Raw genomic sequence first — 27,845 nt, 5'->3', positions numbered from 1 at the left:
CAGGGGCAAACTGGAATGTCAGGTCAGGAAATATGAACAATGTCTATTTTTAGAGAACTTTTCAGATGTTTGCAGGATGAATGGAGGGAAATACCAGCTGAAGTGTATCAGATATTACTTAGAAGTATGTCACGGAGAGTATTTGATATCATTAGGGCCAAAGGAGGCCCCATTGAGTATTAACATATATAAATAAATACTGCTTTTGATTCTTACTCAGGTGTCCAATTACTTCTGGTAGGATAGTGTATGTTGGTGAGGTATATACAAAACAGAACAAATCAATGCATGTAATAATGTTGTTAGCAATAATTACCACATGCTGCATTCCTGTTCTATTTTAGAACCAGCTGGGTATGCTGTCCCATGGTAAATGCAAGGGCAGCTGGTAACCGAAACACAGGAGCCGTTGTCCAGGATAAGTCCTAGTTTAAGAAGAAAAGTGAAGAATAGCCATTGAGACTGCAGTCATACACACTCACATGTATGTTAGAAAATATAAACATTTTTACTGAATAGCTACACACTAGTATTCCAGGAAGAGTAAAAATGACTAATTGACATAATTATATTGAACTTTTTAAGTTGGTTTGACTACATTTTTAATGTGCCAAAATCAGACCCTACACATTGGGACCTGCAGAACATCCCTATCTGGCAGTTGTGCTTGTGCTCACAGAATCAACTCTTCAGTATTTCCCTCTTGTATGATAAATATTAGAAAATCATGCTATACAATCTATACAATTTCAAGTTCTTTTGATCATTGTCACATAGTGTACACCCTAATATATAAGTTATTCCTGATGACATTCACAAACATTTTACATGCCAAATATTAGGTGCAACATGGGAAAAGAAAGAAAAAGAAGCCAAATATGCATCACCTGTAGAGATGAGTGAGCATACTCACTAAGGCAAACTACTCGAGCGAGTAGTGCCTTATTCGAGTATCTGCCCGCTCGTCTCTAAAGATTTGGCTGCCAGAGCGGATGAGCAGTGAGTTGCAGGTGGGAGCAGGGGGGGAGCGAGGAGAGGGGGGAGAGAGTGAGAGAGAGATCTCCCCCCTGTTCCTCCCCGCTCTCTCCCACCGCTCCCCGCCCCCCGCCGGCCGCCAAATCTTTAGAGACGAGCTGGCAGATACTCGAATAAGGCACTACTCGCTCGAGTAGTTTGCCTTAGCGAGTATGCTTGCTCATGTCTAATCACCTGATAACACTGCAGGGCAGGCTCAATCACCATATCCCCTAGCAGCATGCAGAAAGCCAGATCGCCTAATCTGGGTTGAGTTGAGTGGCTGCTCATTAGTCTGCACATGAACATTCAGCTCCCCCATATTGCAATCTGTTTTTTTGTGCATGCTGCTAGGGAATATAGTGATTGAGCCTGCCCTGCAGTATTAGGTGATGCAGGTAACGACACCCAGCTATACACCTCTTCCCCTGACATCTCAGCACCTTTCCTTCAAAATACCACCGACTGTCTGTCCGCTGTCTCTAACACCATGTCCTCCCTTTTTCTCAAACTTAACCTCTCAAAAACTGACCTTCTCGTCTTTGCGCCTTCCAGCTGACCTCCCCCTAACATCTCCACATCAGTATCTGGCACCATCATAACCCCCAGACAGCACGCATGCTGCCTTGAGGTCACGCTGGATTCTGACCTCTTCTTTACCACCCACATCAAATCTCTGGCCCGAACATGCCACCTGAACCTCAGGAGTATTGCTAAAGTTCAGCTTTTTCTCACCACGGACATGCTGAAGACACTCGTTGTCGCCCTCATCCACTCCCGACTCGATTACTGCAACTCACTGCTCATTGGCCTTCCCCGACCAGACTTTCCTCTCTCCAAACCATACTAAATGCGGCAGCTAGACTCATCTTCCTATCCAGCAGGTTTTCAGATACCTCTGCATTATGCCAGTTACTGCATTGGCTGCCCATCCATTATAGAGCTCAATTCAAACTCATCATCCTCACCCATAATGCTCTCCATGTCGCCGTGCCAACGTATACTGCTTCCCTCCTGTCCATACACCACCTAGCCCGCACACTCCAATCCGCTAACACACTCAGACTAAACACCTCTCTAATACAAACCTCACATGCTCGCCTCCAGGACTTCTCTAGAGCATCACCAATCCTCTGGAATGCTCTACCCCCAAGCCATCCGAACAATTACCGACGCACGGAACTTCAGACGCGCCTTTAAGACGCACCTCTTTATAGAAGCATACCAAACCTCCTGATCTAGTCCCCCATTCTATCAATGTTCCCATTCTAACACAGATTCACACAAACTGATCCAAGGAAAATTTGCTAACTTCACTTTATGCTTTATTCTGAGGTCACATGTCAAAGTTCTAATCATGAAAGGGCAGGTGTCGCTAATAAAGTGCCCATTCACTGTAAATGTGTTGACTACCTCGTTGCTTACTCATGTATATATAAAGTACACCACTAGAGGTCTTCATTTCCTTAATCAATACTATTTACTAGGCTGTAATCTTAAATTTTCTTTTGGTTCTTACCATCTGGACAGTAACATCCATCCAGGCAGTGCAGATTGCTTCCAAGACATTCTTTTTCATACGTACAAGTTGGCGGACAGCAGCTTATACAGTCCCGGTGAACAAAATTGTTCTCACATTTTTCAGCTGAAATATAACATAAATAGAGATAAACTCAATGCTTCAACTTTATGCTTGTTATGCAGATTACAATAAACTCATTATGTTCCCCATCATCCAGACATTTCCGTACACTTCATATAGTACTGTGTACTGCACTACGCAACATGCACCATGTCATTTATAAGGACTGTCCCTAGTACACTATGCACCCAATGTCCCATTTTGTGAATGGTTAAAAATTTGCATGCAGTCTCCATTCACACACATGGAATTTGATGTGGATATTATCCTAATTTTTACACCAAAATCCATGCTAAATTTGATGACTATCCACATTCCACGTGTGTGAATGGAGTGTCTACAACCCCATTCAAATGAAATTGACATTTTTGGGAAGAATTTTTTGTGCTGCCACAGAAACAAGTCTCAGGGAAATTAAGGGAAAGAAATCCATAATTATAGAGGGATGCCTCAATATGCAGAATCTATCTCTTCTCACTGAGGAGGTGAAATCCCCACCAAAATCTGAACCACATCAAAATCTGCACCAAATGGTAGACTATAAACCACAGCAAAAAAAGTTCTAACTCTAACAATAAAAAAACACTTACTACATGCAGGGAAGTCATCTCGCCAGTCTCGTATGGGGAAGCCAGAATGGGAGCACGCTCTTGCATACTCCATTACAGCCCGACAGTAGGTTTCTTCATCATCCCGTCTACGGAAACATTTTTGCATTAATGTTGGTCAATATTTCACATGTAATAAAAGACTAATAACAATAGCTAAAGCACTATGCACTAATACATCATCCAATTGTGTTCAAAAGTCTAGCATTTATGTAACGTGTACTGCTGGGATCTGTAGTTTTAAGCTTCCTAGCAGCACAGCCCTCATAGGGGTAATTGATTGAGCTGGCTGGGTGTGGTACTTCCTGCTAGCCAATCTCCTGGGTCTGTGCTCACATATCAACATAGACCCTCCTTACTGACACAGACACAGTTCACACAGCAAGCTGCAACAGGACACTGATCACACAGCAAGCTGACACAAAACTGACAGAATATAAATGGACATGAACCAGCACAGGGCACAAATCACACAGCAAACTTCAACAGACAAGGATTCATGACTGCTCACCCTGAACACCAGACAGAGACTGACCAGGAGCTGGGTTTATATGTGAGCACAAACTCAGGAGATTGGCTAGCAGGAAGTACCACACCCAGCCAGCTCAATCAATTAACCCTGTTAGGGCTGTGCTGCTAGGAAGCTAGAACTACAGATCCCAGCAGCACACGTAACAATTTATTTATTTTTACTGACACTGCTTCTGGAATTTCATTAAAAGGGTTGTTCCACCACATCAATTCCTTGCCATATGCCCAATTATAGCATATGGACTTCACAGGGGGTCTTTTGTTCTACTGGACCAGGCACGGCCAACCCATTACATGGCGAACCATTAATATGAATGCTACATCAGCTCTGACTTTTTTCACAAGATGCAAATGGGGTTTAGCACTGTAAACTGCTGCAGAATCTCAGTGTTTGAGTTTACACTAAGGGACCTTTCACACGGGATGGAATTGCGCAGCAGGAGGCAGAAAAATCCACAGCCGCGAAATTCCACACCAAAATCCGCAGGTCAGACGATGGATTTTGATACGGACTTGCAGGCAGGTTTTAAGCCATTTTCAATTTTGCATCAAAATCCGCAGGTACACCAATTCTGTCCCATGTGAAAGGTCCCTTAGGCTGCCTGCACACAGCCAGTAAACACTGTGGAATCTCCGCCAGCAGAATCACTGTGGAAATTCCGCAACGTTTACAGTACAAGCTAAGTGAGTGACATTTCCAACGTCTCCTTCACACGTTGTAGTTTTTTTCTGATGCGTTCCGCAACGTTTACCGTACAAGAAATTTAAAATTCAAATTCTGCTCTAAATCAGCTATGTGTGAATGCACCCACCCTGAGGCCTATGTCATATGGGCGTATTTTGTGCGCAGAAAATGGATCCCATTGATTTCAGTGGGATCTTTCACAAACGCATATTTTGATTACAAAACAGGGTATTCTGTCCTTCCAGAAGCCGCATATTTTGTGTTTAATCCTTTTAGCACATTAACACTTACTTGCAAAGATCGTTCATGCAACTGGCGATGAAAGAATATGGGTCAATAGTCTCATGGCAGCTGAGAAAAGGGAACTGTAACAGCACTTGACACTTGAGAAACATTGCCTGTTTTCAAATAACACAAGGTCAATATGTACTGCTAAACCTCTCATAGTAATACCTGGCAATGGGAAATGCTATGATCTAGTTAATAATGCTGCACACAAAAGTCACATCTGTTGATGAATGGAAACACAGCAGATCGAAAATAGGAAGATTTTTAAATATATTTAAAATGCAGTCTAATGGAAAAAAAATTTCTATAGAATGGATCTAAATGTGTAACTTATCCTGACCTTCTCCCTAGTTTTCATGGCCGCAAATGTTAACACCTTCCTAAATCTTTCCCTGCTAATTATGAGCTATCTATAGTTATATCATGTCTCATCCCCCCCAAATAAGGTGGCTGCGTTTTTGGTCTTTTGGTCTATCTTGTTGACTCTTTAGTTTCTAACTTTGGCTATTCCTGCTTTGCTGCATTCTCCACTCCTGACCTCGGCTTGTTATATTGACCTCTCTCCTGTCTGATGTTTACCCTGACCTCTGGTCTGCTTGTACTGAACCTGCTCTGTGTGTCCTGACCTTCTGCTTGTTCCTCATTCCGAAGCTATGCTTGACCCCGATTGATCTGATAACTCCTCCATGCACAAGCTCAGGTACCACGCCTTCGTCTATTGCAGAATGAGCTGCCTCATAACTGGGACCACTTATAGTGTAAAGACCAGGGCACCCCGGAACGAAGCCCAGATGTCGACTGGTGAGGTGAAAGGGTGATGACCAGTGTTATGCAGGTGTCATGGTGGATTTGACCTAAAGACAACCCAGTGTGTAGCACAGTGGGTCCACATCTGATAGTTCATATTTGGCTTCTAGCTGAGAAGGGCATTATTTCGGTGATGCTAATTTGCTGACAGCAGCTAAATGATAGCAAAATGGTAGACAGAAAATATTCCCCAAACATCAGGGAGCTCTTCATTTCAAGGTCTTTGCATCCACTACTTTAACCCATTCTAGATAACCCTCTGCAACTCTGCAGAACTGTGAATGCAGCTCTGGACTATAATACACACCGTAATTGAATTAGTATGAAATAAGAAAAACGTGTGAACGGTTGCACAAATCTAATGTTTGTGTGCCCGCTCAGACGGCATGGGCCCCGGCACATAAATATGCCGACGCTGCAATGCCATAGCCTCCCCTTCCCTCCTTCTCACCAAGTCATCTCCTCTCTCCTTCCCTCCAGCTGTTTGCAATGGGAGTAGGCGGAACAGGGGTGGTGCTAAGCTCCCACCCCCTCCCTGCATCCAGCCTTGGGAGGGAGCAGAGCTTAGCTCTGCCCCCATCTTGCCCCCTCCCATTGCAAACAGCTGGAGGGGAGGAGAAAGGAGGAGAGAAGAGGGAGGGAGTTAAGCAGTCACGCTGCTAAACTCCTTCCCACCTCCCTTCTCTGGCCGCTGTCATTGGCTCCTATAAGAGTCCATGTAGCAGCCAACATATTTCAGCCCGAAAGATAGTTCCAGGACTATCTTTTCGGACCGACATAAAAGCGCCCGGCACTATATTGGCCCGGCCAGGCCCTTTTACACAACAGGAATATGGCCATGTGATCTAATGCATTGGAATCCAATGCATCAGATCACAGCATATATCGCCCACCGATGAAAACAGTGGCCGTTATAAGCTCGTGTGAAAGAGCCCTTAGGAAAGCTTTTATGAGGGTCTCTAATACTAAAAGAACATTAGCCAGACTGTTGTGTTTCATCTTTCAGTATATTAACACTTAGTCCATGTTCAGACCTGACAGAATGCTGTGAATATTTGGTGTGCATTCTATATCACAAATCCACAGCAATCTGTTATACAATAAATGCAAATGGGGTTTTCAAAGCTTCATCCCCATGTAGCTGAAAAAATTCACATGGAATTATGAGCAATGCATATGGTGAAATCCACAGCAAACTTCAAGACAAAGTCCAAATGTAACGCATTCATCATGGAAAACATCTAGCGCACATGGACTTGACATTAAATAGATCACAGATCAACAACATTCTTTTCTCTGGTGAAGGAAAGAAAATCAAGGCTGAACTAATTGGATCCTCAGAGCAATGCAATCAATATCACACATGAATCCACTTTGTACCAGTAAAAACCTACCTCGTGGACGGACTCCTGAGAACAAGGATTTGGGTATTCGGAGACTGTGGGGACACAAATTGGTTCTTCTGGAATTTGAATATACCAACTGTTTGCAAACAAAGCTATGTCTTCTGTGGTTTCTTCTGCTGTATAGGCAATGCAAATATTAAACATTTTATATGCAGACAACTTATATTAATATTATGTATTAGCACCAGGTACTTCATCATAATGAAAATGACTATAGTAACTTTTAATGACTTTCTAAAGCACCATTTTATATCTCTCATCCAATTAAAAATTCCAACATGGTCCATGAAGGTAGATTTCTTTAAAGAGATCCTATAACCTGAAGCTACCCATTGTTTTATTTTAAAACTCACTAACATTCCCTCACCACCAAATAAAAATCTAAGTGCTTCTGTAAGGATTGCAGGTAGTAAAAAAAACTGAGAAAAACAGACCATTAGAGATGAGCGAGTATACTCGCTAAGGCACACTACTCGAGCGAGTATTGCCTTAGCCAAGTATCTCCCCGCTCGTCTCTAAAGATTTGAGGGCCGGCGCCAGTGACAGGTGAGTTGCGGCGGGGAGCAGGGGGGAGCGGGGGGGAGAGAGAGATCTCCCCTCCATTCTTCCTCGCTCTCCCCCACCGCCCCCCGCCGACCCCCGAATCTTTAGAGACGAGCGGGGAGATATTCGGCTAAGGCACTACTCGCTCGAGTAATGTGCCATAGCAAGTATACTCGCTCATCTCTACACACCATGTTCCCTCATTTACACACAGGGCAAGTCATTGCTTAGCCAATTTGATTGTACAGCTACATCATCCTTTTAGGTGCAAAATCAACTGATAGGCATGATTTTTTCTTGTTGTCAAATATGAAGAAGGGAAAAAATGCGGGAAAGGGATGGGTAATACTATAAGAATCAGAAACACTATCTTTTCTCCTTAGGGAGAGCACCTAGACAGTGAGTGAGAAGACTTAAAAAGCCATCTAAGCTCTTCTGGGTAATATGCAAATAACGGAAATGAAACAATACTTCCACAGTGCCACCTATTGGAAGGCAGCAATCCCTAAAGTCAAAGTTAGACTCTTTATACAAGCCTTGTAACAATGACCAGGAATTAAAAAAAAGCAAATGAGAATCGTCATGATGGTCTGAAAAGAAAATGTTTTAGAAGTTAAGAAGAGAGTATTCAAAGATGGAATTGGCATCTGAATGTACGATGTAACTGAGGAGGGATGCACCATTTTTTCCTCAGACAGCATACAGGATAGGATTACCTCTGGTTATGATACAAATGTACCAAATATACATATTGATTTTAAAGAAGACCTGTGAACTCTCCTAACATTGGGATTATATTAGGAGACTGTAGATAGAATCAATTGGCACAAAAGAATATACACTGACATAGCAGTTTATAAATCGATTATAAAGGGGCATTTTTTCAGATGATGGCTTGGGAACAACTACGCCTTTATAAGGGCCCTTTTAGATGGAACGATTATCGTTCAGGTAATCGCTGGATGGTGTTGAACTGAACAATAATCATTCAATGGAAACACTGCCAGCAACCAAACGACGCACAATAATTTGTTTGCATATTGTTCGTTGTTCAATTGACCCATGTAAACAGGCAGTCATTCATCTATGAATGACTACCTGTTTACTCTGAATGGAGACAGGGGGCTGGAAGAGATCTATGGCATGCTTCGCCTCCATTCAGTGAAAACACAGGAGTGATCATTGTTGGGACGACTGTTGAGCGTTTAAGCTCCCAACAGTTATCCCATGTAAAAGGACCCTATGTTGTAAAGTGCTATCTTGTGAGTGAGGGTGAACACTGGCCAGCAAGCTAATGTGAATTACTAGAGTTCAAATGAGGCATGATAGTGAGTGCCAGATGGATGGGACATTCTATTTCTGATGTTGTGTGGGCATTTAACATTCCCCGATCCACAGTGACACATGTATACTAGGAATACCCATAGTGCACAGAACAGTGGCCACCCACTGGTGCTTAATTATCGCGACCAGCAGTGTCTGGCTAGAGTTGTTCGTATGAACAGAGAAGTGACTCCAGCAGAAATCATATTCACTTTCAATGCAGGAGGCCCCACACTTGTCATACCTGCTCGGAAAGGTGCGCCGGATCTGCGCACATTTCCGCAAATCACACACACACGCTGCCACCCTGCGGACCCTGCAACATCGGTTTAATCTGCCAGTGCACCGACTGCTGTGCGACGTGCCCACACAGTGGAACTCTACGCTCCACATGTTGGCCAGACTCCATGAGCAGCGTAGAGCTATAGTGAAATACCAACTCCAACTTGCGCGGCGCAGTGGGAGTCAGCCTCCTCAATTATTTACAGAAGAGTGGGCCTAGTTGGCAGCCATCTGCCAGGTCCTTGGAAAATTTGAGGAGTCTACCCAGGTGGTGAGCGGCGATGCTGCAATCATTAGCGTCACCATTCCTCTGCTATGCATCTTGAGAAGTTCCCTGCAAAGCATAAAGGCAGACGCTTTGCGCTCGGAAACAGAGCCGGGGGAAGACAGTATGTCGCTGGATAGTCAGAGCACCCTCCTGTCTATATCTCAGCGCGTTCAGGAGGAGGAGGAGGAGCATGAGGAGGATGAGGAGGAGGGGGAAGAGACAGCTTGGCCCACTGCTGACAGTACCCATGCTGCTTGCCTGTCATCCTTTCAGCGTGTATGGCCTGAGGAGGAGGAAGAGGAGGAGGAGGAGGAGGAGGATCCTGAAAGTGATCTTCCTAGTGAAGACAGCCATGTGTTGCGTACAGGTACCCTGGCACACATGGCTGACTTCATGTTAGGATGCCTTTCTCGTGACCCTCGCGTTACACGCATTCTGGCCACTACGGATTATTGGGTGTACACACTGCTCGATCCACGGTATAAGGAGAGCCTTTGCACTCTCATTCCCGAAGAGGAAAGGGGTTCCAGAATGATGCTATACCACAGGGCGCTGGTGGACAAACTGATGGTAAACTTCCCATCCGACAGCGCTAGTGGCCGAAGGCGCAGTTCTGAGGGCCAGGTAGCAGGGGAGGCGCAGAGATCAGGCAGCATGTACAGCGCAGGCAGGGGAACATTCTCCAAGGCCTTTGCCAGCTTTATGGCTCCCCAGCAAGACTGTGTCACCGCTCCCCAGTCAAGGCTGAGTCGGCGGGAGCACTGTAAAAGGATGGTGAGGGAGTACGTAGCCGATCGCACGACCGTCCTCCGTGACGCCTCTGCCACCTACAACTACTGGGTGTCGAAGCTGGACACGTGGCCTGAACTCGCGCTGTATGCCCTGGATGTGCTTGCTTGTCCTGCGGCTAGCGTCTTGTCAGAGAGTGTGTTTAGTGTGGCTGGGGGAATCATCACGGATAAGCGTACCCACCTGTCAACCGACAGTGCCGACAGGCTTACACTCATGATGAACAAAGCCTGGATTTCCCCAGACTTCTCTTCTCCACCAGCGGACAGCAGCGATACCTAAGCAATACGTAGGCTGCACCCGCGGATGGAAGCATTGTTCTCTCTCACCATCCAAAACGGGGACATTTCTGCTTCATCAATCTGTGTATAATATTCCTCCTCCTCCTCCTCCTGCTCCTCCTCCTGAAACCTCACGTAATCACGCCGAACAGGCAATTTTTCTTAGGGCCACAAGGCTCACTCATATAATTTTTCTAAACAATTTTTATACGTTTCAATGCTCTTAAAAGCGTTGAAACTTTAACTTGAACCAATTTTTCGTTAAACTGGGCTGCCTCCAGGCCTAGTTACCACTTAAGCCACATTAACCAAAGCAATTAATGGGTTTCACCTGCCCTCTTGGTTGGCCATGGCCAATTTTTTGGATGTACATTAGTACTGTTGATACAGCAATTTTTGTGGGCCCTCGCCTACAGTGTAATCAAATGAATTTTTAGCCCACCTGCATTACAGCTGACGTTACATCCGCTGTGTTGGGCAATGCAATGGGATATATTTATGTACCGCCGGTGGCTTCCTGGCACCCACCCATGCTGTGGGTCCACAGAGAATTATAAATGCATCTGTTTCCACATCTAAAGAACCCCAGTCAGACTGGGGCATGCAGTGTGGGCCGAAGCCCACCTGCATTAAGCACGACATTACTACCTCAGCTGTGTTGGGCAATGCAATGGGATATTTTTATGTACCGCCGGTGGGTTCCAGGGAGCCACCCATGCTGTGGGTCCACAGGGAATTATAAATGCATCTGTTTCCACATCTAAAGAACCCCAGTCAGACTGGGGCATGCAGTGTGGGCCGAAGCCCACCTGCATTAAGCACGACATTACTACCTCAGCTGTGTTGGGCAATGCAATGGGATATTTTTATGTACCGCCGGTGGGTTCCAGGGAGCCACCCATGCTGTGGGTCCACAGGGAATTATAAATGCATCTGTTTCCACATCTAAAGAACCCCAGTCAGACTGGGGCATGCGGTGTGGGCCGAAGCCCACCTGCATTAAGCACGACATTACTACGTCAGCTGTGTTGGGCAATGCAATGGGATATTTTTATGTACCGCCGGTGGGTTCCAGGGAGCCACCCATGCTGTCGGTCCACAGGGACTTCACAATAGGGAGTTGTACCTGCCTGTGTCTATGAATTAAAAACCGCGGTCTGACTGGGGCATGCAGACACCTTGACAGAATGAATAGTGTGTGGCACATAGGTTCCCCATTGCTATGCCCACGTGTGCAGCTCCTAATGGCGGTGGCACAGGATTATATTTCTCATTGCTTCTGTACAGCATTGTGGGCTATCGCCCCGCCCCTTTTAAAGAGGGTCGCTGCCTAGCCGTGCCAACCCTCTGCAGTGTGTGCCTGCTTTTCCTCTGGCAGACGCACTTATAAATAGACATGAGTGTGGCGTGGCATGAGGGCAGCTGAAGGCTGGGCAGGGACAGTTTGGTGTGCACTGTGGACACTGGGTCGTGGGGGGGGGGGTTGGTCAGCATGTAACCCAGGAGAAGTGGCAGCGGAGTGTCATGCAGGCAGTGATTGTGCTTTGTTGGAGGTAGTGTGGTGCTTAGCTAAGGTATGCATTGCTAATGAGGGCTTTTCAGAAGTAAAAGTTGTTGGGGGGGGGGCCACTCTTGCCGGTATTGTGGCTTAATAGTGGGACCTGTGAACTTGAGATGCAGCCCAACATGTAGCCCCTCGCCTGCCCTATCCGTTGCTGTGTCGTTCCCATCACTTTCTTGAATTGCCCAGATTTTCACACAAGGAAACCTTAGCGAGCATCGGCGAAATACAAAAATGCTCGGGTCGCCCATTGACTTCAATGGGGTTCGTTACTCGAAACGAACCCTCGAGCATCGCGAAAATTTCGTCCCGAGTAACGAGCACCCGAGCATTTTGGTGCTCGCTCATCTCTAATGGCAATGAATGCAAGAAGTCTGATCGGTAAAGTGAGTGAGCTTGAAGTGAGAATGACTGATGTAAATTATGATATAGTAGGAATAACGGAAAAATGGCTTGATGATAAGTGCGATTGGCCGGTGAATTTACAGGATTACAGCCTCTTCAGAAGAGACCATGGGGAACAGAAAGGGCGAGGGGTATGTTTGTACGTTAAATCCTGCTTAATGCCAAGGTTACAGGAAGATATAGGTGCGGGGGATGAACACGTGGAATCTCTGTGGGTAAAAATACAGAGAGAAAAAAAATAACAAAATACTGATAGGAGGTTTTCTTTAGACCACCAAAATTACTATTAAGGCACATAGAAGAGGTGTCAAACCGCAATGAAGTAATTATTATGGGGGACTTTAATTATTCAGATACAATATGGGAAGGCGAAACTTGCAAATCTCACAAGGGTGATAGATTCTTGAGAACAATTAAAGACAACTACCTCACCCAACTCATGCGAGAGCCAATTTGAGTCAGGGCCACTCTGAACTTAGTATTAATCAACAAACCGGACAGAATCACGGGGGTGCAAGTTGAGGGACACTTGGGAAATAGTGACCACAATATAATTAATTTCCAGCTGTCATTCAATAAGAAGCCTTATCAGGGAGCTACAAAAAAAACTAAACTTTAGTAAAGCAAAATGTGATCAGCTTAGTACTACTATCGGTAACATTAATTGGGACAACATCCTCATAAATAACAGTACAGGTGACAAAACACATCCAAATTATCTCATGTGAACGGTTAATGCCCTTTAAAAACAAAAGAACTACTAGTAGAAGGAAACCAATGTGGCTCGACAAGACTGTAAAAACGAAAAAAAGAAAGCGTTTAAACTACTAAAACAAGAAGGCAGCGAAGAAGCACTAAAATCATACAAGAAAAAAACAAAATCTGTAAAGAAAAAATCAAAATTGCTAAGCAGGAGGCTGAAAGATTGATTGCCAAAGAGAGCAAAAATAACCCTAAACTATTCTTCAATTGTATAAACAGTAAAAGGATCTGCACTGAAAGCACTGGCCCCTTAACATATAATACAGGAGACACCATAGAAGATGATAGGGAAAGGCAAATCTATTAAATCCCTTCACAGTTATAGACAATTAATAATACTAAATTAATTAATGATAATGCTTAATAAAGTTTTGTATTTTAATTGTCTATAATTGTGAAGGGTCTTAGTTGAATAGTCATATAGACATTGGCTGCCTTAGTAAAAAGTTCAAATCTATTAAATAGTTTATTTTCAACTGTATTCACAAATGAAAAAGAAATGTCACATAAGATGCAGGGGAATAAAATGAACCCGCCACAAATATTGCATGCCTAACATAGGAGGAAGTGCAGAGGCGGTTAAAGAGGATTAAAATGGATAAATTGCAGGGCCCAGATGGGATACACCCAAGGGTTCTAAGGTAACTAAGTGACATGATCGCTAGACCACTATTTCTTATATCCATGGACACTATCAAGACCGGGGTTGTACAACTGGATTGGTGCATTGCCAATGTGGTTCCAATATACAAAAAGGAGTCCTAAAGAGAGCCTGGTAACTACAGGCCAGTAAGTCTCACTTCAATAATTGGAAAAATATTCTAGGGGTTTCTGAGAGACGCTATCCTAGAATACCTCAAGAAAAACACCGGTATAACCCCTCATCAGCATGGTTCATGAGGGATCGATCATGTCAGACCAATTTGATAGGCTTGTACGATGAAGTAAGTTCTAGGCTGGACCTGGGAGAGTCTATTGATCTCGTATATCTGGATTTCTCTAAAGCATTTGACACTGTGCCACATAATAAGTTGATATATAAAATGAGACAGCTTGGATTGGGCGAAAACATATGTATCTGGGTAAAGAACTGGCTCCGAAATCGAAAACAGAGGGTGGTAATAAATGGTTCGTACTTTGGGCCACCGTTGTTAGTGGGGTGCCACTGGGTTCAGTATTAGGCCCCATTTTGTTCAATATATTTATCAACGACCTGATAGAGGGGCTGCACAGTAAAATATCAATATTTGCAGATGATACAAAATTATACAAAATAATTAATGCAACGGAGGACAATGTGCGGCTACAAACGGACCTAGATAAGCTAGGGGCTTGGGTAGAAAAATGGCAAATGAAGTTCAATATTGATAAATGTAAGGTTATGCACATGGGAAGGAGAAATGGATGTCACCAATACACACTGCTAGGGAAAAGGGAGATGGAAAAAGACCTGGGGGTACTAGTGGATTGTAGATTTAACTGGAGTCATCAATGCCAGTCAACTGCTGCAAAAGTAAATAAAATCTTGGGGTGCATTAAAAGAGGTATAGGGGCGAGGGACGAGAACATTATTCTTTCACTATATAAGGCACTTGTCAGGCCTCACATGGAATACTGTGTACAGTTCTGGACACCGGTGCTCAAAAAAGATGTTGCAGTGTTTGAGGGGGTTCAAAGAAGGGCAACTAAATCAATAAATGGAATGGGAGGACTGGAATACCCAGAGAGGCTAGCCAAATTGGAATTATTTGCGCTGGAATAAAAAAGACAGCTAAGGGGCGATCAATAACTATGTATAAATACATGAGGGGACAATACAAGATCTCCCCCATGATCTATTTATACCCAGGACTATGACGGTAACAAGAGGGCACCTGCTACGCCTAGAGGAACAAAGTTTCATCACCAACATAGAAGGGGGTTCTTTACTGTAAGAACAGTGAGACTGTGGAACTATCTGCCTGAGGAAGTGGTGATGGCAAAATCCATAGAGGAGTTTAAGAGGGGACTAGATGTCCTTCTAGAGCACTATGATATTACAGGATATAGACATTAGGTGACCAGCGGGGTTGTTGATCTCGAATGTTGATCCAGGGTTTACTCTGGCTGCCATTATAGATTCAGGAAGGAATTTTTTTCCTCCAAATGAGCTAAATTGGCTTGTTGTTGTTTTTTTGCCTTCCTCTGGACCAACAAGGGGGGGATTGAAACAGACTGAACTAGATGGACATTGTCTTTATTAAGCCTAACATACTATGTTACTATGTAATAGTTGATCAGGCCGAGGCCCGCCACTTGGGAACCCAATCGATCAACTGTGCAGGCGCATGCTGTCAGCGCCGCAATAACAGAGGTCAGAGTAGAAGCATCCGCACCAACCTCCGTGCAGTTGCCGGCACTTGGAATCAATGGGAGCCATGCCTGCAGTTACAAGCACCGTGTATTTGGAGTGGAAGTCTCCGTGCTGACCTCCCATCTAGTGGCCGGTGCTTGTCACTGCAGGCATGGCTCCCATTGATTTCAATGAGAGCTGTGCCTGCACTTACAAGCGCCAGCCACTACACGGAAGTTGGCGCGGAGACTTCCGCTCAAATACACGGTGCTTGTAACTGCACTGTATAAATACACGGTGCTTGTAATTGTTCCATAGTCTGATTCTGATTCCCAGATGCTTACTGTAGACGCTTTCAACAGTAGACAGGGGTCAGCATGGGCACTCCAACCGGTCTGCAGACATACAGCCCCATACATATCAAGCTACACTGCACTGTATATTCTGAAGCCTTCTATCATAGCCGCTAATTAATTATTATTTTTAGCAGTTGGTACTACATTAGCTCATTAGCTTTCACTTCCCATGTATATCAATGAGTCTTAGACATCCCTAACCCTGTCACTATTTCACCAGCTGTCTTTCCTTGGACCCTTTTTGGTAGGTACTAAGCACTACATACCAAGAACACCACATAGAATTTGACACTTTCATTGTACTGACAGTCATAAACCACAAATAACAATGTCAATTGTAGTGCATATTAAATTCTAACCATGTAATGCCATGACACAAACTAGATTTGCTTTGAAAAAATATATTGTTTCGAGAACTTACTGTGCTGTAAGAGAAGATCATCTGACCAGTTGCCATTAAAATTTCCACATAAGCCACATGGTTTTCCTTTATGATCTTCAGTTAGCTTGATGTATATTCCAGAGCCTCCATCCCAAGCAAGAGAAAATCCAAAGGTTGTTTTCACCAAAATATAGTCAGCTAGTCTCTCAATAAATACGCTTTCTACTGTCTGTGGGAGCAATAACCTGCAAAAGGTGGTAAGTAAACATCGCCAGTTTTAATGCCCTTATGTAACAGTTATATCTCTTTCTGTTAAAGCTGCATGAGGGCTAACATAACTGCCCTGATACTGCCCATGAATTAGCTACACTGCTTTCTCAAACTCAATTCCCGGTAGATATGCTATTAAGAAGTCTAGGAAAGCTGGATGATACGCCATGTGGGAAACATAATTCTGGGTTGCTATCTGGATTTTTCAAAATAAAAGAAAACATTTTTTTTTTAGAAATTTGACAGAAATTGACAGGAAAATATTTGATCTTAAATGGGAGTGATAGAACAACAACATAATGAAGGAATATGGGAAAGATCAATCTAATAAACAGAAATTACCTTAGGACACACTGGGATTAGAAGGCAATGGCACTAATACCATTGTTGAAGGGACACACGCCAGATGTCTCCTGTATATATTGCAGTCACTTCCATGCAGTGCAGCCTCCTGTCTGATGCTTATCAGGCATCATCTTGCTGCTGAGATTTCTGCCTGCTTTCTCTTTCACTGTTCTATGCTATCAATCGCATGATGATTCGGCACAGCATCACATGATCAGCCTGTACCATCTCTACAACACTACCAATACCATCTGCATTCAACTAAATAAGCCACAGACTATAAGTATACAGTCAGGAGGATGAGCTGTGATCTCCTCTATTATAACAGTGTGACAGCAGTTGTGCAATCATCATAAGTAACTGTGATGGGAGTTTCTGTGTCCCTCTCTAGGCAGTTTCTGTGGTAGGGTGCATATAATAGCATCATACAGACTGAGAAACTGACTAGTTTCTGATAGCATAAATCTAAGTACATCTGAACTGGTCATAATGAGATCACATGACCATCTGAGGAGAAAGAGGCCAGAAGTTTCAGATAAAAAGGAATAACTAAACGAGGTAATACTAGTCAACTTATATATCCCGGGGGGCTAGCATAAATGAGTGGGAAAAATTGAATCAGAATGGCCCTTTAAATATGTTCTCCACCTAAATTACATGCATGAAGTTTCGATAATAATGTGGACACGGATAGAAAATGTTTAGATTTGACTGCTGTCATTCTTTGCTATCCAAGCCAGCTCAATTTTGATTAATTTTAGACAGACTGGTTTGCAATGATGCGGTATGTAACAACTACAGCCTTTCTATGGGGTTATTAGCCTACACGTTGTGAGAAGGTGACCGGCAAAGTGCTGGAGGGCATATATATTTCGCCTAGGATGCTCTCCTATGAGGCTTTGGGGAGCACTTGGCCAGGTACGTGCCACCGAGCAGCCTGGGCTCGGTGGAGGAAGCCAGCAGTATGGTGCCAGTAGCATTAAGTTACTGACACGTTGCAGCAAGTAAGTGGCTCCAAGCCGCATAATCCGGGCCGGCTTTTCTGGAGTGACCAAAGTGAAGGGTGGGATGGTCACTCCCACGTACCAGGTGGGGCTGGTACCAGGCCATATAAAGCCTGGGCCTACAGGGCCTAGAGAGAGCGTCTGGCTGAGAGCCAGAGAGAGAGAGCATCTGGCTGAGAGCCAGAGAGAGAGCGTCTGGCTGAGAGCCAGAGAGAGGGCTCTGTGGAGCAAGGAGCCCGGCTAGCCCAGTGTGTGGGCTGAGAGAGCCAAAGGCGAGGTTAACAGGGTGACGCCCCTAACCTCAACACCCAGGAGGGTGTGGTGAGACCTCCACAGGTCTGAGGACCGGACTGGCTGTGTGCAGCAAGCAAGAAGTATTCTGACAGTGAGTAGTCAGGAACAAGCATATGTATAGTGAGTGCTCAGACGAGCAGGTGCTTATTTCCGTTTTGGTTTTGTTTCTGCTGCAATAAACCCAGGCAACGCCTGGACTAAAGAACGTTGTTGCCCGGTGTCACTGTCTCTGGCCGCGGATGCCCACGCTGCTACTGCCCCTAAACGCTAATCCCTCACATATGGTGTTTGGATGCGGGTAGCGGTTTTAAAGAGACATACACCAATTAATGGACATTTTGCTGCAGCAGCTGGAGAACCGTTGCTAAGGGCAACCGCCCAACTGAGATTGACGGGAGAGTGCTGTAACCCCCAGGTCCTGGGTGAAAGCTGCAGCGGCACAGCCATCTGATACTGCCAAGATGGAGGAACTGATAAAGCAGCTGGTGCAAATGATTGTGCAGCAGCAACAAGCGACGGCGACCCAGCAAAAGGTCCATGAGGAGGCCATGAGAGCTCAGGCCGAGACTAATGCTCAACTCAGGAGCCTCGTCGAGAGGTATAAAGCCGAGGAGGACTTACTGCGAGCCGTGCCTCCTGGACGTTCCAACCCCGGGAACAGCAAGTCGGCTGGAGCCCCTGGTAAGACTGTTCCGTATGCAAGGGGTGTCAAAAGTGTCCCAAAGGGAGGCGGCTCAGAGGGGGATCATGTGGGACAGAAGAGGAGTCCCAACTGGACAGTCCGGACCCGGGTAGAACCCCAAGGGGACCGGGGCCCCATACTATGTTGGCGCTGTCGTGAGCCCGGGCATATTGCCGCCAACTGTCCACTTACCGTGGAACCAATGGACTGTGACTCTGCCCGGCGGAGGTCGATGTTCGCACGGCCAGTATGTTCTGCAGAGACTGTGTCAGAGACTGATCGACCATTATGTCACCTAAAGGTGAATGACTTTGCGGTGACAGCTCTACTGGACTCAGGGAGCTTGGTTACGCTGGTGCACTCCAGCCTGGTCGATCCCACAACCGTCACCGGCCGTCGCATGGGGGTTGTTTGTGTGCATGGGGACACCAAGGAGTATCCTATTGCCCTTGTAAGACTTGAGACTCCGTGTGGACTTGCCACCCATGAGATGGGCGTCGTAAAATCCCTAATGCACACCGTGATCCTCGAGAGAGACTTTCCCCTATTTTGGGACTTGTGGCGACACCGAGGGTCGTCTGCAAATAAGGTTCATGATAATGCAAATGTGTATGATGTGTGTCCAGAAACGTTTGACCCTGAGGGTACGGTTCCAGCAGTAGGGGTGACCCAAGAAGATGGGGATAACTTTCCCTTAACAGTACTGGCGGGTGAGACGGAGGTACAGGACGAAGTGGTTGCTATGCCTGACTTAGAGGTCTCACGTGCCAATTTCGGAACTGAGCAGCTCCGAGACCCCACCTTAGTAAAAGCTAGGGAAAATGTTAAAGTGATAAATGGGGAGCCTCAATTCCCAGGGGCTGATACTGTGTTTCCACACCTTGCAATCAACCAAGAATTGTTGTATCAGGTTGACAAGGTCCGTGGGGAGGTTGTGGAACAGCTGGTGGTACCTCAGTCTTATCGCAGGATGGTCTTAGACCTGGCGCACAAGCATGTGCTGGGAGGTCATCTCGGGAGCGAAAAGACTAAGGAACGCATCCTTCAGCGTTTTTTCTGGCCTGGGGTACATGGTGATGTAAAACGTTACTGTGAGTCATGCCCGGAGTGTCAAATAACAGCTCCTATGCCCCATTACCGGAGCCCCTTAGTGCCCTTGCCCATCATAGAGGTGCCGTTCGAGCGGATCGCTATGGACCTAGTTGGGCCCTTGGTAAAGTCTGCCCGGGGTCACCAACATATATTAGTGGTTGTAGACTATGCCACCCGTTACCCCGAAGCCGTTCCTTTACGCAATACGTCATCCAAGGGTATTGCAAAGGAACTACTTCACATGTTCTCCCGCACGGGCATACCAAAAGAGATCCTGACGGACCAAGGAACCCCCTTTATGTCAAAGGTCATGAAAGAATTGTGTAAGCTGCTGAAGATTAAGCACTTACGGAGTCGGTGTACCACCCACAGACGGATGGTCTGGTTGAGAGATTTAATAAGACCCTAAAAAGCATGCTAAAAAGGGTAGTCAATAAAGATGGGAAGGACTGGGACTGTCTGCTGCCATATTTAATGTTCTCAATCCGTGAAGTCCCACAATCCTCCACTGGGTTCTCTCCCTTTGAATTAGTTTATGGTAGACATCCCCAAGGGCTCCTTGATGTAGCTAAGGAGACCTGGGAGCACGAGTCCACCCCCTACAGGAGTGTTATTGAACACATCTCCCTGATGCAAGATCGAATTGCGGCGGTCATGCCCATTGTTAGAGAACATTTACAGCAAGCTCAAGAAGCCCAAAGCCGGGTATATAACAGGTCCGCCAAGGTGAGAACCTTCAACCCTGGGGATCGGGTACTAGTGTTGGTGCCCACCCTGGAAAGTAAATTCCTAGCAAAATGGCAAGGGCCCTACGAAATAATTGAGAAAGTCGGAGAGGTAAATTATAAGGTATACCAGCCGGGTAGGCGGAAACCAGAACAGTTGTACCATGTAAACCTGATTAAGCCATGGAAGGACAGAGAAGCCCTGACTGCAGTGAGCACCCTCCATGGGGCGGTCCCAGAGGTGTGTGTATCAGGGTCCCTGTCCAAATCCCAACAACAAGAGTCGAGGGAATTTATACAACGTAATTCAGGTGTGTTCTCTGATATACCAGGGCGTACTGGTGTCATAAAACGGAGGGCAGGAAAACTACAGGACCATGCCGATGCCTTGTCAAGGACGCATTGTATGGCGGCTAAAGGTGTCCGACCCCACAGGCTCGAACAGAGGGGGAGGGTATGTGAGAAGGTGACCAGCAAAGTGCTGGAGGGCATATATATTTCGCCTAGGATGCTCTCCTATGAGGCTTTGGGGAGCACTTGGCCAGGTATGTGCCACCGAGCAGCCTGGGCTTGGTGGAGGAAGCCGGCAGTATGGTGTCAGTAGCATTAAGTTACTGACACGTTGTAGCAAGTAAGTGGCTCCAAGCTGCATAATCCGGGCCGGCTTTTCTGGAGTGACCAAAGTGAAGGGTGGGATGGTCACTCCCACATACCAGGTGGGGCTGGTACCAGGCCATATAAAGCCTGGGCCTACAGGGCCTAGAGAGAGCGTCTGGCTGAGAGCCAGAGAGAGAGCATCTGGCTGAGAGCCAGAGAGAGAGCGTCTGGCTGAGAGCCAGAGAGAGGGCTCTGTGGAGCAAGGAGCCCGGCTAGCCCAGTGTGTGGGCTGAGAGAGCCAAAGGCGAGGTTAACAGGGTGACGCCCCTAACCTCAACACCCAGGAGGGTGTGGTGAGACCTCCACAGGTCTGAAGACCGGACTGGCTGTGTGCAGCAAGCAAGAAGTATTCTGATAGTGAGTAGTCAGGAACAAGCATATGTATAGTGAGTGCTCAGACGAGCAGGTGCTTATTTCCGTTTTGGTTTTGTTTCTGCTGCAATAAACCCAGGCAACGCCTGGACTAAAGAACGTTGTTGCCCGGTGTCACTGTCTCTGGCCGCGGATGCCCATGCTGCTATTGCCCCTAAACGCTAATCCCTCACAACGTCTTTAGCATCCAGTCTCTCTCGGATTACTCAAGTCTTCAGTTGCAGGCTGAGTTGGCACTGAGGACAGAGAGGAGGAGTTTTTGAGAGATGATGTGGTACACTTATTAGCAAGTTGATCAGATTTTTTCCAACTAAATGTATATAAAGACCTAATTACAGTGTACCCATCGTGTGTCTAAATTAGTGTATGTAGATACAGAAAATGTTCTAATAATTCGTAGTAGGGAAATGAGATTTATAGATCTACTTCCAGATGATAACTATTTACTGAGCCTTTTCCTTCCTGCAGATTCAGTAAATATTCAGATACCTCCTCCCTTATCAAATAATCTAACTATTTAAATACAGTAAAAATGGAAGGCGCTAGACAGGGAGGAGGGGGATGCAGCTGCAGGAGTACTTCTCACTATCAATATTTGGGTGGGAAAATCCTGTGAGAGGGTATGGTGGGTCATGCTAGTCTCTATGCCTCATACTGTGTGTAAGATTCATACTGTGAAAAGGAGGAAGAATTCTGATTGACTTGGAATACACAGCTCTAACATTACCCGAAGGAGATCCCCCTACCAGAAAGCATTGCGATAGAAAATGCACATTTACAGAATCTAGTAGTGGGAAAATAATGCACCCCATTATAGCCAACATTTCCAGCTGCACTACATCTTACATATATGTAGTAAGAGAAGGACTGAGATTTTTTATGATTATTCCATTTCCAATTTCTGACCTCATTGGGTAACATTCATGAATGCAGTGAAGAATATATTTTTCTCAGATTTTTAAATGACAATTATAAATACTGTGAATTTGCTAAATTGGACAATCAGATTCTGTCATTTAGTATAGACAGAGAACCAGTGATTGTAGATGGTCACCATCTCCTGTATCTACACTTTTTCGGTGAATGAGAATGAAAGTATACATTTGGTGAGAAGAGTTCTGTTGTCTTACCTCATACCTCCTTTCCTCACTTCATAACCCGAAACGGTGATTTCCTCTTGGCTTGAGAAAAACATACTGATGGAACGTGGACAAGCATACACAGATTCTTCACACTTAGGACTGTTGTGAACCTTACAACAAACCATAAGTAAACATAAATTAATTTTTCAATTAATATGATTAATGTTAATTATCTATACACACCTATGAGCACAGATTAGTATGACTGTAATTCTGGGGTGGGATATTGCTTTTCCTTGTAGAAAGTGCCAGTTGATATAGATAGTCTTACAGGCCAGGCAGTGCTTCATGGGAAAATAGGTATGCAAATTAGCTATCATTTAGGAGGGAGAAAGCTGCCTATCTAGTGCAACCTAGTGAATATCAGCTCTACAAGTCAATGCCTGACCCTTTGCAATATGACTAATAGGATATAAGCCAAATCAGGAACTTCTCCATAAAGAATATACATGTATCTGCAGACAGTTGGCTCTAATAGCCCCAGCTCCTATCATTATAATATTTCCTGTTTTGTCACAATCCTCAGCCAGCAATGAGGATCATAATTATTGAAATATCCTTGAGCTCCTAAGACAAAACAACTTATCAAACCAGTATTCTTCCTTGGTTTGTAAACACATTGCATGTATGGTTTTGATCAGATTTCTGTTCTTCTGTTCAGTCATGGGACAGAAGAATGAGAAAAAAAACAACATGGTTAATGTGTCAAGATGATGGAAACCAAAGGTGCCAGATGGAACCCATTGACTACAATGGATGCTGCCCAGTTTCTGTTGGGGTTTTCATCATTTTACTGGTAAATAATAGCACAGCATGCTGCACAGTTTTTTCTGTCATTTACAATGGAACCCCTGGATGTACAGCCGATTAATGCCACCCAGACAAGCTGTCCCGCACCTTCTACTCTGTACCACTCCTACACTGGTACACTGGAGCTTGCAGAGCAGGCTGGTTCCCGGAGCGGCCAGCAGGGGGGCGGGGCAGTGCAGGAGATTTCTCTCATCTCGCTCCCCCCCCCCCCTCTCCACTGCCATAACACAGCGGCCATTCACTACTGAACGGCGGCTGTTTAAACTGCACAATGAGCGATGATCTTCATCGCTCATCTTTTATGCTGTATAGCAAATGGCCGCTGCATATCCAATGAAGAGGGGCGGGGGAGCAAGAGGAGAGAAATCTCCTGCACTGCCCCGCCCCCCTGCTGGCTGCTCCGTCTGCAAGCCAGCTGTGCTAGCTCCGGTGCAGGAGCACGGGAGCGCAGAGACACAGGGACGAGTGTTGTGCATCGTTTGCCTGACACCCATCCAGTGTAAATGGGCCTTAAGCATTGACACCACTAACATAGTCACATAGTATGTTAGGCTGAAAGAAGACAATGTTCATCCAATTTAGCTTGTTTCTACCCCCCCCCCCCCCCCCTTGTTGATTCAGAGGAAGGTAAAAAAAAACACCAACAAGGCAGAAGCCAATTTAGCCTATTGTGGAGGAAAAAATTCCTTCCCGACTCCATGATGGCAGTCAGAATAATCCCTAGATCAATGTTTGAAAGTTCCTACCTGACCCCAAGACACGGATCAACAACTCCACTGGTTATTTAATGTCTATATCTTGTAATATCATAGTGCTCTAAAGAGGCGTCTACTCTCCTCTTAAGCTCCTCTATGGATTTTGCCATCACTACGTCCTCTGGCAGAGAGTTCCACAGTCTCACTGCTCTTACAGTAAAGAACTCCCATCTGTGTTAGTGATGCTCTCATAGTCAGACTACTTCAGCAAAAACAAAAATAAATATGAGGTATTAATTAATATTTGGCCATAATCCGCAAGCTCGCAACTCACTATGCTAACATTGTGAGCGTAAATCGTGGTTTAGTAGTATTTTGCACTTCTACACCTCCACCATAAAGCATTCTGCTAAGAATTGATGTTTCTACTTCCCTGTTGTATTAGTAAGTATGGTCTTTTCTGTGATTCTTTACTTAATTTAATTCAACTACACCCCTTTTCCCACTAAACCGCACCCTTTATATTATCCCATGCCCCTTGTTGATGAAAATGCAGTGGCTCTCACTTTTTATGCATTTGCTTCATAAATAGATACAAAAGTTGAAATAATTAAATGTGCCAGAATTATGCAAAACCTTGCGGCATTTTGCGACATGGTTTAGGAACAATCTCATTGGTAAATCCATCCCAATGTGTGTGGTATTCAGGTCAGGAACAAGTGATGGAAAAATTATTACGTTTGCCAAAAGTTAAAGCTATTAATCTCTTGAGAGCTTGAGATATTAGCTTTACCTGCAGGCATAAATCTTATATTCCCTTCTCCACCAGTATCAGCAAGTGTACTTACCCATATAGTATACAAAGGCACTGGGTTACTGCAATCTCTGGCAAATATGTATGAACAGTTTCCCGGGAAGTAAAAGTAAATACCATCAAATGTTTCAAAGTTGTATTGACCCCAACTTCTGCAGATTGAATCTCTCTCTTTCCCGGTGTTCGGCACTGAAAATACAATGTAGACTTTGTTACAAAATTCATATGTATGAAAGGTAAAAACGAAACTAATTTCTTCAAAATACAGGGCAATCTGTACGTAAATCAGTAAAAAATGACATTAAGCAGTACATTGCTGAGTACTGTAGTTTCTGGGCACAATACATTTGTAAAAGATCTATCACTGCTATTTGTGGAGCTTTTTTCTCATTAATTTGAATAATAAAGATGCTCCAGATTATTTCCATCAAAGCCATTTTAAGGTAATCTCCTAGAGTTAAAATTAAAAACACCCATATGACAGCATTGTTGTGCTATCAGCTAATACCGTGTTTCCCAAAAAATAAGACAGTGTCTTATATTAATTTTTGTTCAAAAAGGTTTAACTTTTTTATATGTATAGCTGCCTGGACACTATTTAAATTGACTTTTTTTTAAATTAACTGTTAGCAGGGCTTAATTTTGAAGTAGGGCTTATATTTCAAGCATCCTCAAAAAGCCAGAAAAATCATTTTGCATCCTGAAAAATTCTGGAAAATTATGCTATGTCTTATTTTCAGGGTATGTCTTATTTTTAGGGAAACAGGGTACTAATTGGAATTTAAACTTGCTATGTCAGAAAGTTTGGTCCCATTATCTTATTTATACAAAATCGTATCTAATAATTATAAATGGGGACACGTTGCAATCTAATGCGACCGTGATACGACGGTTACAAAAACAAATCAGAAATGTTAGATTTTGGATTGCAAGTCACACATGATTTCGCCATCATAGACTACAAAGCAAGCTGCATGCGACTACACCTTGCTTGTGACATGTTTGCAATCTTGGAGCTTTAAACAGCTAAAGTGCAGCTTTAAAACAATTGTGCAACAGCAAGTCGCAGGTAAATGCCATAAAAGCTTTGTTTGCACAACTTTTCTAAGGCTTGATATTGCACGACCAAAGTTTCAAAGCAGCCCTAGTCTAAAACTGTACACAATTCGGCTGGATGCCTGGCATAGTTCCTGATTTTTTTCGCTAGTCAAATCATAATGCATATACTACCCTACCAAGATCATTATTCACTGTTCATATGCATATTGCGACCCTAGATACTATGGGGGTATATATCATGGTGTAAAACAGTTGCAAATTTTAGCTCAAGCCTTGCTGCTTGCTCCTCAGGATATGTCATTAATAAATGATCGGTGGGGTTCTTACGTCTCGGACCTTTGCCAATCAAATGTTCCCCAGCCTCTGTGTCAGTGTACAGAGCCAGAAAAACATAGCTCCGTACACTTTGTAGTGGCCCGCCATGGTATTACAGGCACAGCTTCTATTGAGGTCTATGTTCTAAAATGTTGTAAGTAACTATGAAGTACACACAATGATTACATATGCAATGATCTCACTAAATAAAGCACCATAACTATCATACCATATTGGCATCTGTCTCCTTGTGCCTGAAAGGTCTCACAATCACATGAACCAGCTTCTGTACAAAGTGCTCCATTAAGACAACCTTGTGGGCAAGAATCTAGAAACGATAGGAAAAACCCTTCAGTTATTCTTTCCAGATACTAAAGGGTTGTACAAAGTATGTTCACTGGAAATTTGGTAATAATGTGGATGGAAATATATAGACCCATTAGTGAATCTAAGACCTAGAAGGTTTTATCGCTAATTAATTATGAATTTTGCTATCAAAAATTGCTGGGAGAAACAATTTAATTTCTAGAAGGTAAATATGGTTATGGATATAGATTTTGGATGAGCCACTATATAAAAAGGGGTTCTCACTCTACAATGGTGTTATGAATAAAACCTAGTCCAGTTTAGTAGGGCATTGCCCATTAGGTGAGGTTTAACTCCAGGTTTGTACAACTATATGTCTATGAAGCCCTGTGCAGGGGCGTAACTATAGAGGATGCAGGGGATGCGGTTGCACCTGGGCCCAGGAGCCTTGGGGGGCCCATAAGGCCTCTCTTCTCCATATAGGGAGCCCAGTACTATGAATAAAGCATTATAGTTGGGGGCCCTGTTACAGGTTTTGCATTGGGGCCCAGGAGCTTCAAATTATGTCTCTGTGCAGCATGGTTTAGGTATGGGTACAGGTACAAATACAGATAGAGGGGGGGGGCCCAGCTCACATTTTGCATCAGGGCCCCTGAGCCTTTAGTTACGCCCCTGGCCCTGTGTCTTCTTTGTCTACCTTGTCCAGCTATAGTACCTTTGGGAGGAGCATAGTGAGCTGCTGTCAGCAATACAGTTTGTCTGAGAGCAGCTAACAGCACCCTCCTCCCTACCTGTCCTTCACTTTCAGCTGGTTACCAGGAACAGTATATAGTCCCTGCACTCTGATTCACATAATGGGATCTCTTAGAAGTAACTAGTTTGACTCTTTGTGAAATCTTTGTTAATAGTGATATGATCTCATCTGAGGTGTTTCAAAAAAAGGTCAAATATATTCCGATCAGTAAACTTGTAGGCTGTCTTACCTGCCTTTGGAATGT

General features: G+C 44.5%; 1 protein-coding gene across 1 annotated transcript in view; it reads right to left on the bottom strand.

The window, feature by feature from the left end:
• The window catches only part of OTOGL (otogelin like), a 205,614-nt gene that overhangs the window by 174,042 nt on the left and 3,727 nt on the right, over nt 1-27,845 (bottom strand). Inside the window, exons 4-15 of the mRNA XM_066589295.1 lie at nt 27,831-27,845; nt 26,771-26,869; nt 25,202-25,356; nt 22,837-22,958; nt 16,338-16,510; nt 11,013-11,042; nt 6,983-7,097; nt 5,503-5,518; nt 4,772-4,878; nt 3,247-3,353; nt 2,534-2,659; nt 317-425 (exon numbers count right to left, since the gene is read on the bottom strand). The exon at nt 27,831-27,845 is cut by the window's right edge and continues 49 nt beyond it. Coding sequence (XP_066445392.1) covers nt 317-425; nt 2,534-2,659; nt 3,247-3,353; nt 4,772-4,878; nt 5,503-5,518; nt 6,983-7,097; nt 11,013-11,042; nt 16,338-16,510; nt 22,837-22,958; nt 25,202-25,356; nt 26,771-26,869; nt 27,831-27,845 — 1,174 coding nt within the window. The remainder of the gene's footprint in view (nt 1-316; nt 426-2,533; nt 2,660-3,246; nt 3,354-4,771; nt 4,879-5,502; nt 5,519-6,982; nt 7,098-11,012; nt 11,043-16,337; nt 16,511-22,836; nt 22,959-25,201; nt 25,357-26,770; nt 26,870-27,830) is intronic.

Source organism: Eleutherodactylus coqui, chromosome 2 (assembly GCF_035609145.1).
Source record: "Eleutherodactylus coqui strain aEleCoq1 chromosome 2, aEleCoq1.hap1, whole genome shotgun sequence".
Taxonomy (NCBI): Eukaryota; Metazoa; Chordata; class Amphibia; order Anura; family Eleutherodactylidae; genus Eleutherodactylus; species Eleutherodactylus coqui.
This window is presented reverse-complemented; position numbering and strand designations above follow the sequence as displayed.